This window comes from Paralichthys olivaceus, chromosome 14, assembly GCF_024713975.1.
Source record: "Paralichthys olivaceus isolate ysfri-2021 chromosome 14, ASM2471397v2, whole genome shotgun sequence".
Lineage (NCBI taxonomy): Eukaryota > Metazoa > Chordata > Actinopteri > Pleuronectiformes > Paralichthyidae > Paralichthys > Paralichthys olivaceus.
In genome coordinates this window covers 3,068,887-3,086,467 of record NC_091106.1, presented here as the reverse complement: position 1 = coordinate 3,086,467, position 17,581 = coordinate 3,068,887, and the positions used below count along the sequence as shown (strand labels likewise).

The 17,581-nt window shown below is 40.7% G+C and overlaps 1 protein-coding gene across 2 annotated transcripts; it reads left to right on the top strand.

Annotated features, from left to right (window-relative positions):
* The first annotated feature begins 6,012 nt into the window (after positions 1-6,012).
* Positions 6,013-16,818, top strand: macroh2a2 (macroH2A.2 histone). 2 transcript variants are annotated; one of them, XM_020098318.2, is made up of 9 exons: positions 6,013-6,258; positions 8,122-8,299; positions 9,651-9,757; positions 12,043-12,237; positions 13,158-13,262; positions 13,363-13,462; positions 13,571-13,660; positions 14,908-15,082; positions 16,284-16,818. In XM_020098318.2, exons 2-9 carry the CDS (start codon positions 8,128-8,130, stop codon positions 16,447-16,449), a joined length of 1,110 nt encoding a protein of 369 aa, XP_019953877.1. In that variant the 5' UTR covers positions 6,013-6,258; positions 8,122-8,127; the 3' UTR covers positions 16,450-16,818. The 2 variants fall into 2 exon arrangements, with proteins under 2 accessions (XP_019953877.1, XP_069394423.1); XM_069538322.1 differs by lacking the exon at positions 6,013-6,258 and adding an exon at positions 6,461-6,483.
* Positions 16,819-17,581: the final 763 nt, after the last annotated feature.

Genomic DNA, 17,581 nt, shown 5'->3' with positions numbered 1-17,581 from the left:
TCCCCATCCAATCACCCTAGCCGGCTCCTCTGGATCTCCCTGCTCACCATCGACACTTGCCGCATCACTGGGTGGTTTGGGTCTGTTGTTGGTTAGTCACCTGCTTCAAACTGGTCATTTTGTGAATACATCTATTGTGTATTTGAACCTTTTGAACCACAACACAGTGACAGTGGCTACAACGTAATATTATTCTGTGTCTGTAGACAACATTACATATGTCTCACTCACAATCATGCAGCAGATAGTTCTCTATATTCCTATCTCTCTTTAGAGAGGCAACTTGGTATAAAGTTTAATAAATGACTGTTTACTAATGTTGCACTGCAATGTTCATGATTATGTTGTGTTTGTCCAAAGTATTATTTAGGTTTAGGAAAATACATTTTTGGGGTTAATAGACCTACTCTGTTGATGTTAGGGGAACTCTATTGTCTTGCTTATGACAATCAGCACTTGGTTGTGGTTGGGCAGATTACAACATTTTGTTGACCCCTCCCTGTATAAACCCTGTGCCCTGATGGACAATAGTCATCATTACTACAGCTGCTGGAGCACCATGTCACATACATGTAAATATACTAACAAATATAAATATATACTGTATATTGGGGCATTCACTGGGAGGACAGTCTTTACAGTTCCCAGCCTTTTTTTTAACATTTAACTAGCTGTTAATTATCCCCTAATTATTTCCAAAGATATATTATTATTATTATTATTATTTCCCTCTGAACAATGTCTTTTTCTCCCTCTGTTTAAAAATGAACATGGTCAGGATATTCCTGACACTGCACTATAGGCCTTCGTCTAATAGACAGTGGTGCGTCCAAAACCAAACCCAAATGGAAAGAACAGTAGGGCTTAAGACTTGACAGGTGGGATGAAGTTTTCAGCAGGGCCTTTGACGTGTTCTAAAAGCACATGATTTACGCTAATCAAGACCACCTAACTCTATCCTGTTTGGACGAAATGAGCAGAAACTGATCCTGACCCCTGTCATACAGCCAGAAACACAACTCACTGTTCTGCTGCGCACCAAAGGACCAACTCTGACATCTACTGGATTCCTCTTTCAACAGAAAAATTAGTTTTGACAATAATTACCACAATACATTTTTTGTAATTTTAGAAATGTTTCACGAATAATGTTATTTTTCATTTCCCACCTTGATTGTTGCAGCAGCCTTTTAATTAAACAGACACTGGCTCCTAGTATGTTCTATAATTCAATTACTTAATTTAAAGGTCCAAGGTTTAAAGGTGTGTAATATTTAGGTGAAAGGGATCTATTGGCAGAAATTTAATGTACCACAGGTTCTTTTTCATGTTTGGAAGGAGAGGGTGAGGTGAGGGGTGTTCAGCTGCATTATGCAATTTCAACACTAGATATCACTAAATTCTACACACTGCACCTTTAAGGTTCTTTTTCACTTCGACCTTTTAGCCGGTGTGTGAGATACCAGGGATCAACGGTCTCCTTCATTACTGCCCTAGATTCCCCCACAACCTTTATCTCAAAAATGTAAATTCCTTTTTCATATACCTCAAATGTAAGATTTCATTCATTTGTGTTGCTGAAGGGTCACTATTCCATTAAGTTGTATTATAATTCCAGATAAGTCTAACTATGCTAACTTATGTGACTGAACTTTGTTGAACCTATTTGATCCAGTTTGAACTGGGTGTCACTAGTTCTCCATTTTGCTTTTCACTGTCACTTTGTAAAGTGGGTTATGAAAACTGACACTACCCAACAATAGCAACAAGTATTATTATCATTATGATAATGATGATTATTGCATTAACTGGTGCTGCTTTCTTTAATAAATGAATATCTATAAATATCACTCTTATCTCTTTTCAGTCTGACAGAGCTTAAAGATGACAGTTGGGCAACAATGGTTTCTGATCTCTCTCCTCTGTCTCCCCTCTCTCTCTCTTCTCTCCCTCTTTTCCACCCACCTCTCTTCTTTTCCCCATTTTTCCTCCACTCACCCCACCAGTTGAGGCAGATGGCCGCCCACATTGAGTTTGGTTCTCCCGGAGGTTTCTTCCAGTTATTTAAGCAGTTTATTTTCTCCACAGTCTCTGAAGCGCTGCTCACTGTGAGAACTGTTGGGTTTCTTTCTAAATGTGTAAAATTTGACTTCACTATGTAAAGTACCTTAGTAAGATAATGTGCGTTATGATTTTGGCTCTGTACAAATAAGTTGAATTTAAAGCTGTCATGCACAGGTAGCTGTTCAAATATGTTTATTTTTTTATTTTCCTTCTTTCTTTCTAATCATTTTGTGGCAGATGTCTTTTCTCAGCTGCTGTTTGGTTTGGTTAAAAGTGCCCAGAGAGGTGTGTCCATGTTAGGTTCCCACAGAGGTGGTGTTCTGCTGCCCTCCACAGGCTACCTACATGCTGCCTGTTTGTAATAACATGCTGAACTCTTCCAATGTGGGAGTCATTTTCGTCTTAGCCCATTAATACTGAGGAGCTCACACTGGCAGCCTCAGTGCTTCCTACTGGGGAAGTAACAAACAGAATCACAACAGATACGGCTCAGACAATTTAAACTGTGTTTCTTCTGCTAATTCAAACACAGTTTAGTAATGAGGTCAGAACTTCATATTGCTCCATCATCTGAGCTATAAATAAAAGAGGTAGAGTATTTTGACAAGACCACATAATCTAATAAAACCCAGTCCAATTACTAAGTCAAGACTACCATGGCCAATCATAGCTGATTAATTACTGAATTACATTCAGAGCAAAATGTTATAATAAGATACAGAAAAATAATCAAATCATTATATCCTAAATCTAGCTGTGGATGGTAGCCAAAATATAATGTAATCATACTTTACATTACATTACAAGTAATTTATAAAATATAGCTTATAAAGATGCAAGATATAATGTAAATAGAAATATAACACAATTTACTTAATAATGTGTCTTTTCTTTTTCACCAGAATTGCAAAAAAAAAAAAATGTTTTAATATCTTCATAAAAAAAAAAGATATTTATACTGTGGGGACCAGATATGTATTTTAAGAATATGTTTGTGTTTTAATCATACAAATGTACACGGCCAACAGATTTGTACTATAGCATGGAGAAGACACAGCTAATAAAGCTTTATTTTCACCTGGGACATGTCACACAATAAAATTCTTGTTGCTCTTGCACAGAGACACAGGATTGTCAGGAATCATTTCCTGTGCATACTGAAGGAAAACAGGCTCAGCCCATGGAAGCACTATGTTTCAATCATAACACTTGAGAAATTACAAACTCTTAAAAGCTATACGTAACTTAGTGTTGTTTTCAAAGCATCGTCCAGTCATGTCTTTACTTCGCAGATACTAACTGTGTGCACAATTTATTTATCTTGTGCGCACAAGATAATAACTTGTGCTCACACAATAAAAGAAATATCATATTTTAGGACATCAGGGGCTGTTCTTGATTCTTGCTCTGATTTCCCTTGATTCTTGTTCTGATTTCTAAAAGTCAGATAAATGCTGCTGTTACAAGAAGGGCTGCTAAAACAATTTTCACTGTTTTTAATGTTGATGACAATGTTGAACATTGACAATAAAGGATTCTGATTCTGATTTAAGTTGAGACTGAAAAGAGACATAAAACATTAAGAATAAAATCGTAAGAGAAAATAGAAATACAAAAAATATTAGTAGTTGAATATTCAGACTGACCAACCTCACTGTTTTGCAGGAGTAAGACTTTAATTATTACAATAAATATATACTATTGATGTGTTTATTATTTTTTGAGTAAAACATCTTCAGACTGTTAGACTAAAACTAACAATCATGTCTCAAAGTCACTGAGATCACAGTGGTTCATTGTGGTGTGAACATTAACTGAAGCGATTCTGACCTGTATTGGATTGTCTGATTGAATAATTGTATGAAAAAGCAGCTGCACTGGATTCCCTATAATAAAGGGCTTGGTGAGTGTATTTAAAGTAAGGCTAGTCTCCACTGCGACAGAGTGTATGATTATTGTTCATTTTGATTATAGGTTATTACGAGGCATCATCAGCCATCAGACCACACTGTAGATTTTACAAAACCTGTGTATGTCCAGTCTTCACTTCAGTACTTTTGAAGTAAACCTTTGTCAGAACAAAAAGTGGCATCAATATCTGCCATTTGTTTCTAGAAATATTTGATTGCACTGAGGTGTCGTGATAAAACAGGAGAGAGGTCGCTGACAAGGATGGAAGCATGTTGTTGTCTAAAATATCAAAATCAGCTTTGTTGGCCTAGTAGACAAAGAACTTTCTCTAGTTCTCTGATCTATAGACATGTTGGATTGTTTCTATTTACTGTACTGCTACACTGGACTGTTGCAAAGGTGTACAATAACATGTATTATTTGTGCAGTACATCACTTTTTTCATGATACTACATGACTACCATGTTATGACCACTATTGACTACTGTACTCACAGTCGACTTATGAATATAATGTGTGTAGGATAGATCATTGAATATTTAAGCATCCCAGTGCTTGAGCAATGGCAGTGCTGTGAAACATATGCTGCACTTCTGGCCTTTTTGTGGCAATGTTGCTATGTGCATGCTTCATGATTTGATGTTGCACAGCCCTCGTAAAAGCTAGATATAAAATCCCATCCTGTATGTGTAATCGTATCGATCCATCCATCTATCCGGACTATGATTACAACAAGACTGCTTGTTATATAATATGTCTCCTCAGATCGACCATTACTGACAATAACTCCTCAATTCATTTACCATCATGCTACAAACTATTTAACTCTAACCAATGCTGTAATTACTTTACTATTTCTCTGACATCCTCCATTACATGAGGCATCTATTGCACTTCTGTCAGTCCCGGGAGAGGGATCCCTCACATGTGGCTCTCTCTGAGGTTTCTGTTCCCGTTTTTTTTGGTAGTTTTTCCTTCCTCTTGTTGAGGGTTAAGGGCAGAGGATGTCACAGCTTGTTAATGAGACAAAATTGTGATTTGTCAATACAGGCTGTAAAAATAAAATTTGATGGATTGATTGATATTTTCTATACTGTTTATCCTTTGAGTGCCTCTGGGAGTTGGAGGAACTGTGGACTAACATACTGTGCATGTCATCAGGTCTGAGAGTGGAATCTTCATTAACACAGGGAGAACATGGATTCATATACATGAGTGCATCAGATTCAAAACACTCCTAACCACTGACAGTGAAGATTAAAAACTCTTGACTCTGAAACTAGGCCTGATATCCCTTTCTGCCTGCAACAAGACTAATACATTATTAATTTGCACTTTCATACAATCACACACACAGCTCAAACCAACCCGTCACTTCATCCCGTCTGTTTGTTTTATTATAACAATGTGTTACCGCAGCAGTGTAGATGGATCTGACAGGTGTGCACTGGAATAGTGAGGCAGCCGACAACAGACGTGATGTGCACCGTGATAGACGCCCAATCTCAAAGGAAGTTTACGCTGCTCCTGAGATGAGTGGAGGGATAAAGAGCGAACCCCAGTCGACTTGTAAGGTGGGAAGATGTGACAGTCAACAGAACATGTGGGCTGTTGTCTCCATCGTTGATGTATTGGGTTAGGCACAGCAAAGACAGATCAGCTGATGTGATCAGATGCTGCAGACTCTCTTCAGTCCCTTGTGATTACTCTTGTGATGCATCAAACGGGCTGCGTGGATCAGCCGTCTGATTCCCTTCACCTCTGCACAATGTGCACGTCCAACCTGTTAGAGCGGGCGGGCTGCATTCACATGAGGTGAAGGATTGAGGTCATTTTAGGGCAACCATTTTGGATCTCTCCGTCCTCCACAGAGGACATTTCATTACTGCAGGTTGTATTTCGAATGCTTCCAAACACAATGTCACGTTAGTGTGCGAGCACGTCGCGTTCCTTCCAAACAACATGTCTCCTCCTGTAGCCATGTTCAGGGGGCGTTTTCACTCAATTCTGCCTCTATTGAATTTTTCCCCTTTGCAGCATCAGTAGCACAGAGGCGGCCTCCGACCACACTACGCTGTTCCTGCTCTCTTCCCCCTCTGTGTGTGTATGTGTGCGTGTGTGTGAGAGTGTGTGTGTGTGTGTGTGTGTGTTTTCTAAGGTTGGGAAGAAGCCAGGCTACGCACACGGACAGCAACTAAACACGAGCCAAACAAAACGCGCCGCCGGTCACCGGAGGGGACTCGTCTGTCTTCCGTGCAAGCAGCATCTCGGGGGAGAACACAGGTAGAAACTACTTGGAGAGGGTTCCTTCATTTTTCATGCCTCGGCTCATATCCGGAGTGACGGGGACGCTCCACTTCTCCACCTCTTATGTGACTGTACACATGCAGGGGGCTGCTGGAGGGGACGTGGCGGAAAAAGACGGAGGGGGGGGCGGGCAGGGTTAGTTTGTGAACAGCGGGCTGGTTGTGGTTCATGTCGGTGTCGTAGAGGAGCTAACTCACTCAAGTAAATAATTCCGTACAGCTAAGACCTGACCTAGCTAACATGTACAGCAGCGTTACCCTGCCGCTGGTTATTCACCGCTCATGTCAGATACACCTCTCCGTGTGTGCTGGTGTCGCCATGTCAGTGCTGTTTACGATGTGAATAGGAGAATAATGGAGTTTATCGCGGCTCCGCTGTAATGTCAGCCCGGTCACTGTAACGTTAGCCTGCGCGGCCCTGCTCGGTGCTCGCGTCCCCCCGTGCGCCGCCGCCGAGCGCCGAACACCGCACCGCCGCTCATCGGCGTATCCCTCCACCTTCAGCGCCAGGCAGCGGCGGACTCCTGCGTTAATTAGTGCGCTCGGTCAGATGACAGGTCCGGTGGAGGCCGCAGATCGGCTCGGCTCTGCCGCTCACAGCTGCGACCTGTCCGCAAAGACACCTCCAGGACACACCGCTAAACCTCCCCCCCCCCCACACACACACACCGCGGCCAGCGTCTGCTCTAACGGAGGAGACCGAAACACGATCCGTGGAGAGGATCCGTGGAGTGGATCCGTGGAGAGAATGTGTCCCTCTAACACAACAGCACTTTGTATACAAACATGTCAGAGGACTTCCTCTGGAAACACCGTGTTAGCTTAGCTCAGTGCAAACCATCCCGAGAGGGTCTCCCCACCGTTTATTACACATCGAATCCAACACGCATCAATCATTGCATCGTTTTAACGCACTTTATTCTTCCAATTATGAATTAAACGTCCATGCTGAAGGTTTTATGGAGGAAGCAGTAAATGTTCATGTTTTTTGGCAAACTCGAGCTCTCATTATTCCAGCGGTGGAACCACATGCTTGGCATCGATACTAAAATATTAGATATACAACGTGGGAAGCGTCAGATCACCTATATCACAGAACAGTGGCCAAAAGCGAACAATTGGTTTTGTTTTTTCGGTGTTTTTTTATTTGTCCAGATGAAATACTGAACCATCTGCCAGAGGAAAACTGTGTCCTGCCTGTGCTGTGGATTATCCTGGTCGAAGCAATGATGCTGTCATTCAGACTAACATGTCACATTGTGTGAAAATAAAACTAACAACTATCTGTGTGGGTAGATTTATGATAAATGCTAAATGGACTGTATACATATATATATATATTTATATATAGCTCTTTTCTAGTTTTATTGACTTCTCAAAGTACAGTAAAGTACAAGTACATTAATTCACACAGCGCTCCCCTACAAAGGACTTTTTCTATCAGCCACCATTCGTATGCCAGGTTCTGTATCTTGCTTAAGGACACTTTGGAATTTCAGACTGAGAGTGTTGGGGATTGAACCAGCGATCTTCTGGCTAATGAATAACTCCTCATGAGCCACAGCCAATATATATATATTTATATAGCGCTTATATAATAACTTCTTCTTGTCTGGATGAGTTTTGCTTGACAGTACAGTTTTAACATTAACTCACTCAAACCTGTGCAGCGCTTTGCATCACACATCTCCTGTCAGATTCATGTGGAGCTGGGGATCAAACCGCAGATGTTCTGTTTAGTGGATGACCCATTCTACCCCCTGAGCCACATGTATTTGTGTGTAGTTTTGTGCAGTTATTGGTGTAAATCACTCATTGGGGTTGTACTCCCTGTGTCCAGAACAAGATGTCAGCCAGAGGTGGAAAAAAGAAGGCTACCAAGCTGTCCCGCTCATCCAGGGCGGGCGTCATCTTTCCTGTGGGGAGGATGATGAGGTACCTGCGCACTGGCACGCACAAATACCGCATTGGCATGGGGGCCCCTGTCTACATGGCAGCGGTCATCGAGTACCTGGCAGGTAGGTAGTAAAACTGAAAAGTACCGTTTGGATATCTGGAATAAGTGTTTAACTCTTTTCACTGTTATTGATCTGTGTAAAGATTTGTTTGCTCTCAGAGTTTGAAAAATCATGTTGTCCTTTCTTCCATGGTGTCTGATAAGACAGGGTAATAGTAAGCTCAGTTAATATAATTACACCGTGTAATACAAAGTGCAACAGTTGTGTTTACGAGGCAGTAATAGTATATAATAGGCCATCATTATAGTGTTCAGTGTACATATACTTACTACATGTCTCATGACTGTAATCCTCAGGGACAAAGGGCATTGACAGGTGAAGCATCACATTCCATCATTATATCATGCAACATATATTTATAGCACACAGCTCAGGATTGATTTGCCTCTGCATAAAAGACATTATAGCAGGAAGTTTTGTGACATTATATATCAATATGTCCATGTTAATGTGATCGTGAATGCACGAGGAGTCATCATCCATTTCAGCACCTGATTTTCACCTCTGTTAAAATGCGCTCAGAAATCCCAGAATGCAAAGCTGAAAGTGCAGATTTAAATCCCAACAAAGGGGCTGTTGAATACATGAAAAAAAAGCCTGTGAAGAAACTTTGATTTCTTTGAAGAAACTGAGAATTGCAACATTGAAAAGAGTGAAGCAATAATTTCAGATTTTATTTCCAAAATACTATATTCAAATACTAATTTGTTTGTCATGGAATATGAACCTAATTCCACCTCATGTATATATAGATATACTGAACCCAACCAGTGTCTCCTAAAGTTCTTTATAATCAAAGTTTGTCATACTTCAATGTATCATGTGTCCCATTACATTTATACATTTATTGATGCAGTGTTGATTAATATCTAATATAAAAGTCCCTGATTGTGTTGTTTAACACAACATTCTTAGATTTTTCTGTTAATCATTTTAACGTTTACTTCTTGTCAACACACAACAAAAGCACAGAACATAGACAGTAACAAAGAAAACTAACATTTGATATATTATGTTCCAACATCTAATCACCAACTAGTTTTAAGCACCTTCATAGACTTTGTCAAAGTAGCTAAATGATACAAATTATAACACGAACAGTGTTCATGATAACACAGGTCTAATTCTTATAGAAATAAGAATGGGACTACAGAAGTGTCCCAGCCAATAACACAAATACAATCACAAAAAGACTTTCTATTTCATGTTTATTTGCTATGTACACCTCTCTGCTACAGCAGCCTGGTTTCCTCACCGGAGAGTTTGGTCTAATCTTCTTAGCTGTTGTGTTGTACTAGAACACATACTGCTTGTTTGATGGGTTTCCACACACTGTTTTTTCTCCTCTAAGCTGAGATCTTGGAGCTGGCAGGAAACGCAGCACGGGACAACAAGAAAGGACGAATAACACCCAGGCACATCAAGCTGGCTGTGGCCAATGACGAGGAGCTCAACCAGGTAATATGCTGCTCTACGAGTGGAGCCAATGCTCAGTTTGTCACACAGTGTTGTTGCAGTGACGTTTCTGTCATTTTTAATTGAATACACTTTTCATTGTAGTTTTTTTACAGTAAAAAAGTTTTCATCACTGACAAGCAAATGAGGTGTTAGTAAAATGACCTTTTAATTAACTATATTTCCCAATATGATTGTCAACATGTTTGATAAAATTCTGAATTAGTTCTTAATACATCAACACAAAATAGACAGTACAGATAATGACATCTATAAATATGGAGGTTAAGTTCCACTACTAATTTTTTCAGTTCAGTTTTATTGTCAGGTTGGTGGGGGGGGGGGGATACGGTAGAAAAAAAGGGAACAGGTGGACCAAGACGCAGAACTAAATACAGTTTAACAAAAAGTGTCCTTTATTTAAAAGGTAAACGTAACAAAAGAATCTTCACTAAACAAAAGTCGCCCTCAATCAAAACAGGGGAGTGGAACAGGGAAGCGAGAAAAAAAACTTACAAGAGTGATGACAGGACACATAAACATGACGAGGGTACAAGACGAGAAAAATGACGATAAATGACAACGAACAAACAACCACATGGGGGGAGCACCAGGACTTAAATACACACTTGAACTAATGAGTAAGTGGGGACAGGTGGCACAAGACAAACAGGTGAGCGTGATGAGGGCAGGAAGTCAAGTGGGGAAAACACAACAGGAGCAGGGACTACAAAATAAAACAGAGAAACACTGAACAAACTTAAAACATGAATTCACAAAGAAACACTGTTGAAACATGAACTGAAACACGCTCCTCATAGAGCACAAAAATACAATAACCGTGACATTAATGACTGTAGAAAGTTGATATGGTGAATTTGTTGGCAAACAGTTTCTTACTAAATCTTTTTCTATCACAGTTCATACATTGTTGGAACAAAATGTGCCCACAGCGTCAGGGGCAGTTCGGGTTCAGTGTCAGGAAGTGACAGGGATCAAACCATCAACCGGTCGGCCCATATCTATATATCTAAATTCAACGCAATATAATTCATCTTCATTAACAATATAGACAATGTAGCAAAGAACAGCGAAGGGTTCTTGATGTGTGTCTGAACCCAGCATCAGTGGGTCTGTACAGGGCCGGCATCAAGGTGTGGGAGCTGCACTGCTGTTTTATTCTCTGTTACATTGGAAAGCTTTTAACATCAATCCATCCGTTATCTTAGAACAGAAATGATCGTAAAATGTGTGCACAAAAAATCATTGTTTTCATATTTAATATTGAATCATAAATCATACACGGAACAAACAAATAAAGACTTGTTTGTCATACTTTGGTTTTATGAGCAAGTCAAAAATAGGATATGTAATAACAGGCCACAGACTGAATTTAGACTTTGTTATTTAATGTGTTCAGTGTGTTAGACCAGAAGGTTTAACAGATTTAATGTAGTAGATACAAGCTTGAACATCAACAAAGTATTGTGTAAATTTAAGAATACATGTCTCAGTTTGTGTAACAGTGATTGTGTGTACTGGGACAGGAATGCGAACACTTCAGAACTTGCCATTCTGGTGATGATTGCACTATTATTACCTAATGGTACACAGCAAAAATAAACTGTAAGCTTCAGCTTAATAAGTTTATCAGATCACACAAGTGACATTTTCTAAAATACATTGTTGAAAGAATATTACTATACCCACATGCTTGAGTCGTGAAACTCTCCTGTACTTTAATAACTCGTCCTCTCTCCTGCACTTCAACAGTTCTTCAACATCTCCCACATGCATTTTTTCCTCTGGCAGTTTGGCTAATGTCCACTTTGGTGCCAGCTTTAAAGTGTTTAGTTCAGTATTCTCTTGCCTGTTAGCTCTGTTTCGTTCTCTATCAGCCATCACATAGAAGGCTCTTTGTGTTAATCAGCTGATCTCTAACTGTGACTGTCATTTTGAATTTTGTGACTTTCTAATGAATGTAATGGTTCATCCATAACAAATGATGTTTGGGTAATAGTTCTCATTATGTCATTATTGTTATATTATTATTGATGTACTGTCCTCTCATGTTACTGTGAATGGAACTCTTTCCCCTGGAGTGTGAGTCCAATGGTGATAGTGAAGGTTTCAGGTTACAGATGTTGTAGCAGCTAATATTTCAGGAGGTGGAAGTATCCCAACACTGTGGTTAACAGTCGTTTCACATCTGTAAGAGTAAAGAATGGGAGTCTTTGGGAGAGTACATGGTCAAACGCCTTTCTTTCTGAAATATCTTTCTCCGTCAGCTTCTACGGGGGGTGACCATATCAAACGGAGGCGTCTTGCCTCGCATCCACCCAGAGCTGCTCTCAAAGAAGAGGGGGGCCAGGGTGAAAGTAGACCAGTCATCCATCCCCGAGAAACAGGAAGAGCGCTCAAAGAGCAAGAAACCCGTCAAAACCTTCAAGAAGGTGAAAGGCAAACGAGGCCGAAAGCCAAAGGTCAGTCAGCTCCACATGAATGGATGGAACACACAGGGAGGTGGGAGGGATACATCTTATACCTTGGTGAGAAAGAAGCCAGGTATTCACTGAATGTGTGCGTCACTGTCACTATTTGTTCAATTATTCAGAACAAGTAGAAGCAGTTTGTCTTCAGGTGTTGTGTTCACAAGATCCTTTGTGGAGCGCTGAGACCAGTGCACGACCACGGGACTAACCCAGAGTGGACATGTCTACAACTCAAACAAATTGCACCAAGCGGGAAAACCAACCAACAGCCTAAGTCCTGCCCATTAGAGCTGCCTGTTGATCAGATCTTTTTGATTATGCTGACATTTTATATACAGCTACAAAGTTACAATTTTCCAGTGGCTGTGTTTTAGAAACATGGACATTTTTCTTAAGCTTTCTGCCACTTCTTCTGCCAGAGCTTTTGTCAAGAGCACTTTAGTCCAACTAAGTTCAAAAAGCTCAGAGATCCAGCTGAGCTGAGGAACTGGACTATATGTACATACGTGTGTAGATGAACAACTGTATTGGACTGTCCATCAAAAACAAGCCTCAAAGGAATCTCGTTAGAGGACCTAAGTCAAGAATGAATGTTCATGTTAAACATCTTTAACCCTTTTCCTGTTCAACAAAGTACAAAAACACAGACAGAGTCCAATGCATCTGTGATAAATGAAGAACTAGATGAAGAAAGATATGAAGCTAGAAAAGTGTAGAAACAGGAAATCATGAAATATCGCTTCAAAGCTTAGTTGGACTAAGAGTTGGATGTCACCATCTGATTCCAGACACTTCTTCTACTCATATATAACATAATTCAGTTGGTTCTCAAGTTTGATAGCCAGCTCTATAAATCTTGTTACTATCTAACTGTCATTTAATGTTCATTTCTTTGTGTACATCTGCCAAAGAACACAGACAACGACAAAGAGTCTGTACCAAACTCCACAGCTGAGGACGGTCCTGGAGACGGCTTCACCATCCTGTCAGCAAAGAGCCTGTTCCTCGGACAGAAGGTTATATGCGTTATAAAAAGGCCATGTCAACACTGATCAACATTTATCTTGTAGACAGATCAAGAAAACTCACTGTGTTGTTAATGTTGTGAATCCACAGCTTTCACTAACAGAGAGTGAAATCAGCAAAATTGGAACAATCAAGGTGGAAGGGATAATTAACCCGACAAATGCAGAGATGGACCTCAAAGACGGAGTTGGTGAGGACGACATGTTCATGCGAATGCTGTTTTTTTACTGACAACGTTTTCACCCTCCCCTCCACCCTACTGGTTTTGTGCTCACCTGCCGCTGTGCTCCATGTGTAGGCAACGCTCTGGAGAAGGCCGGAGGCCGAGAGTTCCTGGATGGCGTGAAGGAGCTGCGGAAAGCACAGGGGCCATTGGAGGTGGCGTCAGGTACAAACCTTCCCACATGGGAAACGTCTGCTTTTAATGAAGAGCCACAGCAGCTCCAGGAAGTATTCAGGCCCCTTTTTTGTAGACCTTTTGTACTGTCGTTGAGTTAGGAGAAATGGAAAAGTGAAACCTCTCATACAACATTCGCATCCTGTTTTCTTGAAATGAAAATTGTGATGGCTCAGACAAACTGAATTGATTGGATGCACAATAGTTTAGAAAGACACACACCTGTGGCTGAGGGGTTGAGCGGTTGTCCTCCAACTAGAAGGTCAGCAGTTCAATCCCCAGTCTTCCTCATCTGCATGCTGAAGTGGCCTTGGGCAAGATGCTGAACCGTGAATTGCCCCTCATAGAACAAATAAGTGCTGCTAATAGATGCACAGTGTGAATAGGTGAATGGCGAACTGTGCTGTAAAGAGCTTTGAGTGGTCATCAAGACAAGAAAAGCTTCTAATATAAATACAAACCATTTACACCTGTTTATTTAAGGTCCCATAATCCACTCTGCCTTTCAGAACAAAAACTAAGCCATGCAGTCCAGAGATCTTCTCTTTAGTCCTCTGTAATAACTATTTCTAATTGTGAAATGACAGAAGTTTGGACTTTTCAGCAGAGTTGACCTTCAGGACAAACTGAGTAATGAGACAAAGTGGGGGCGGCTGTGGCTCAGGAGGTAGAGTGGGTATGCACTGTATGAAGGTTTGTGTGAATGTGTGGAGGGCAAAACTACTGGAAAGAGCTTTGAGTGGTCATCAAGACCAGAAACACTCTATTTAAATACAGACCATTTTACCATTAACAAAGAAACGTAAGTACCCCTACAGTCTTCTCTGCTGAGGTGAGAGAACCTGCTGAAGGACGACCATCTCAGCAGCTCGAGTGACAGTTGGTGAAACACGTCTGAATGGTGTGTGGCAGAAAAAGCGCTGCATATCGTAGCGCTGAATGGATGTGTGGGACTTTAAAGCACTTTGAGTGGTTAAGAAGACTGGAAGTGCTCAATATAAATATACACTCCATTTATTATTAACTCTTCTCAGCTCTTAACATGGCAGCCACTGAGATTCTGCTGGACCTTTTCCACTCAGTCTGGAACCTTCCAAAGCAAAACAGACTCTGTAACTTAATGAAAATGGCAACAAATGAATGTGACACACACACACACGCATTCCTCGTGTATTTAAGGACAAGACATTATAAAAACTCTAATATTGAAAAATGTTTTGTGTGTTCGCACCCTGCAGTGGCAGTGAGCCAGGCCAACGGGATGGCGGCGCGCTTTGTCATCCACTGTAACGTCCCTCAGTGGGGCTCGGAGAAGTGTGAAGACCAGTTGGAGAAAACGGTGAAGAACTGTCTCTCAGCAGCAGAGGAGAAAAAGCTCAAGTCTGTAGCTTTCCCTTCACTTCCTGCTGGACGGTGAGCTTCACTCCGACACGTCTCAGCAAACACACCTCAAACACCTCAGTCCCTGCGTCAGACCAGCGCACACTAAAACAGAGGGGTTGGGAAATGATGAAGCAGCCACCTGCGTTTGCTTGATTCACCACTGGACTTCCTGTCCACCTCGTTGTTGGTCCAGGAATAGAAATCCATTGCTGTTTGTCTAACTGCTTCCTGTTTACACCAGCATTGCACACGACCAGTGCATGTGAAGGCTCCTGTGATATATGTTTTCAGGAGAGTCAGTATGGATGGGGATAGTTTCTGATAAAGAGCAAAAATACTTTATTATTATTATAGTTAACGAAAACTGAGACTCAAACTAAAACTAGCAATGAAAAAATATTTAGTTAACTGAAATAAAAATAAAAACAACAATTACATTAAAACGAAAACTAAATAAAAACTACAATGAACAATGCAAAACTAACTAAAACTAAAGTGAATTGCAGATAAATTCAGCTTCGTTGTCGTTTCGTTTTCCCCCTCGATCACTGCCTGTCCTGCAGGTGATGGTTAAAGAATGAAATTAAAGGACTTGTCACACATTGTTTCATCCTTTTTCAGCTTCTACAAGTCGAAGCTTTCTCTTAATACCTGGAAAAACTAAGACTAAAACTAAATATAAACTAAACTGAAACGAGTCGATTCCTCACAATAAAAACTAAACTAGAACTACAAAATCACTTGTTGAACTAACTAAAACTAAACTGAAATGAAAAAGCAAACTGAAAAACTAAATAAAAATAAAAACTAATAAAAATTTCAAAACTATAATAACCTTGTAGCCTCAGAGTATTAACATCTGATTGGCCCTCAGACACAGATCTGTCACTGTGGCAGGACTCCCAGGATGCAGAGCTGTTTTCAGTCTGAACTCCACTCGTTCAAACAGGAATGTAAATCTGATAACTTGGATAGTTCCGGTGTTTTGGCCACTTTATGAATCCGCCTCCTGCAGCTGTGGCCAGCGTTTGTCTTTGATAGTCACATAGTTGCAGATGCAGCTCCATCTGTTATCCTTCCACTCACAGTGACACTTCACACCAGTATCTTTTACAGCTGCTCTTCAGCTGCACATCCTCTACATCGGTGGTAAAACGTGTCCTGTGTGTAACATCAGCTCCCACAGCTCCGCACACACTGATCTAACAACTCTGTCGAATGTCTCCCGCAGGAACGGCTTCCCAAAGCAAACCGCCGCCCAGCTCATCCTCAAGGCCATCTCCAACCATTTCGTGTCGTCCACCAGCTCCTCCCTGAAAAACATTTACTTTGTTCTGTTCGACAGTGAGAGCATCGGAATATACCTTCAGGAAATGGCAAAGCTGGACGCCAAGTGAGGATTCCTGTTTTAGGCATTTGTTTTTCTAAGTGTTGTTTGTTGCTGATGGTGTAGATAGGTGACAGTAGGGGTTTTGGTTCTGTCTTGGTTAACGAGGAATAAAAAAAAAAAAAATATTTGTGAGTGGAGTGTTGTTCACGTTTATGTTCCACTGTCCCTTCAAGAGATTTGCATTCTTTCTAGATTAGATAATTTAAATCCGTACAGTTTGCTGTTATGGTTCCTTGTTTCCCCGATGTTTTTACATTCCATGTACAAATATAACAGTTTTTTTCCTGGCCTCTGTAGTTTCTGATACAGTTAGTTTACTAAAAAAAAATGTGGTTCTCATTTTGCTTTGAAATAAAAACCCAAATGTTTTACACCAGAGATGTTCTGAGATGTGTTTTCTACACGTATAATATAATTACCATCATTGTAAGTCAATTTTGAATGCGTCTTAAAGTCCAGTGGCAGAAATTGTTTTTTGCACAGATTTTACAATGAATGTTTGTCATAAATTAAAACTGAATTTGCTTTCTCCTCTTCACATGTCAGTTTGAATGTTTACTGAACAGCTGTTAAACATTGCGTGTCAGCTACGTCAGAGGTCTGTCGTCAAACGACAATGTTCAGATCCAAGTTCACAACTTTTCAAAGGAATGATCCCTTTAATTCAGCTCAATATGAAGCTTTGCTGCAAAACAAACGTGTGCTTCTACATGTAAGGGAAATCGCTAAGGAGAATATAATCCTGTGAATGTTGCTGCCATGACAGAGATCACCTCCAGCAACACCCCAGAAAGTTAGTGTCAGTCTGATATAGTTGAAATGATCAAAATGAGTGTTGGCCTTGGGGAGCGAGGACGTATCACATTCAAATCAATAATAAATGAACCCACATTATTCTGATGAGGTGGAACGGTGGCGTGATCTGCATTGTCGCCTCACAGCAAAAAGGTTCTGGATTCTCCCGCCTTTCTGTGTGGAGTTCACATGTCCTCTGTGTCTGTGCGGGGTTTCTCCTGTTTCCTCCCACGGTCCAAAGACATGCAAATTGGAGTCAGGTTAAAAGTCTCTAAATAGACTGCAGGTGTGAGAGTGAATGGTTGTCTGTAGATTGGCCCCTGGGTTGGAGTGGAGGCAGGTCC

Coding starts and splice junctions, on each gene's coding strand:
- macroh2a2 (XM_020098318.2), top strand. CDS start 8,128: ATGTCAGCCAGAGGTGGAAAAAAGAAGGCTACCAAGCTGTCCCGCTCA. Junction 12,238..13,157: donor AACGAGGCCGAAAGCCAAAG/GTCAGTCAGCTC, acceptor CATCTGCCAAAG/AACACAGACAACGACAAAGA. Junction 13,263..13,362: donor GCCTGTTCCTCGGACAGAAG/GTTATATGCGTT, acceptor GTGAATCCACAG/CTTTCACTAACAGAGAGTGA.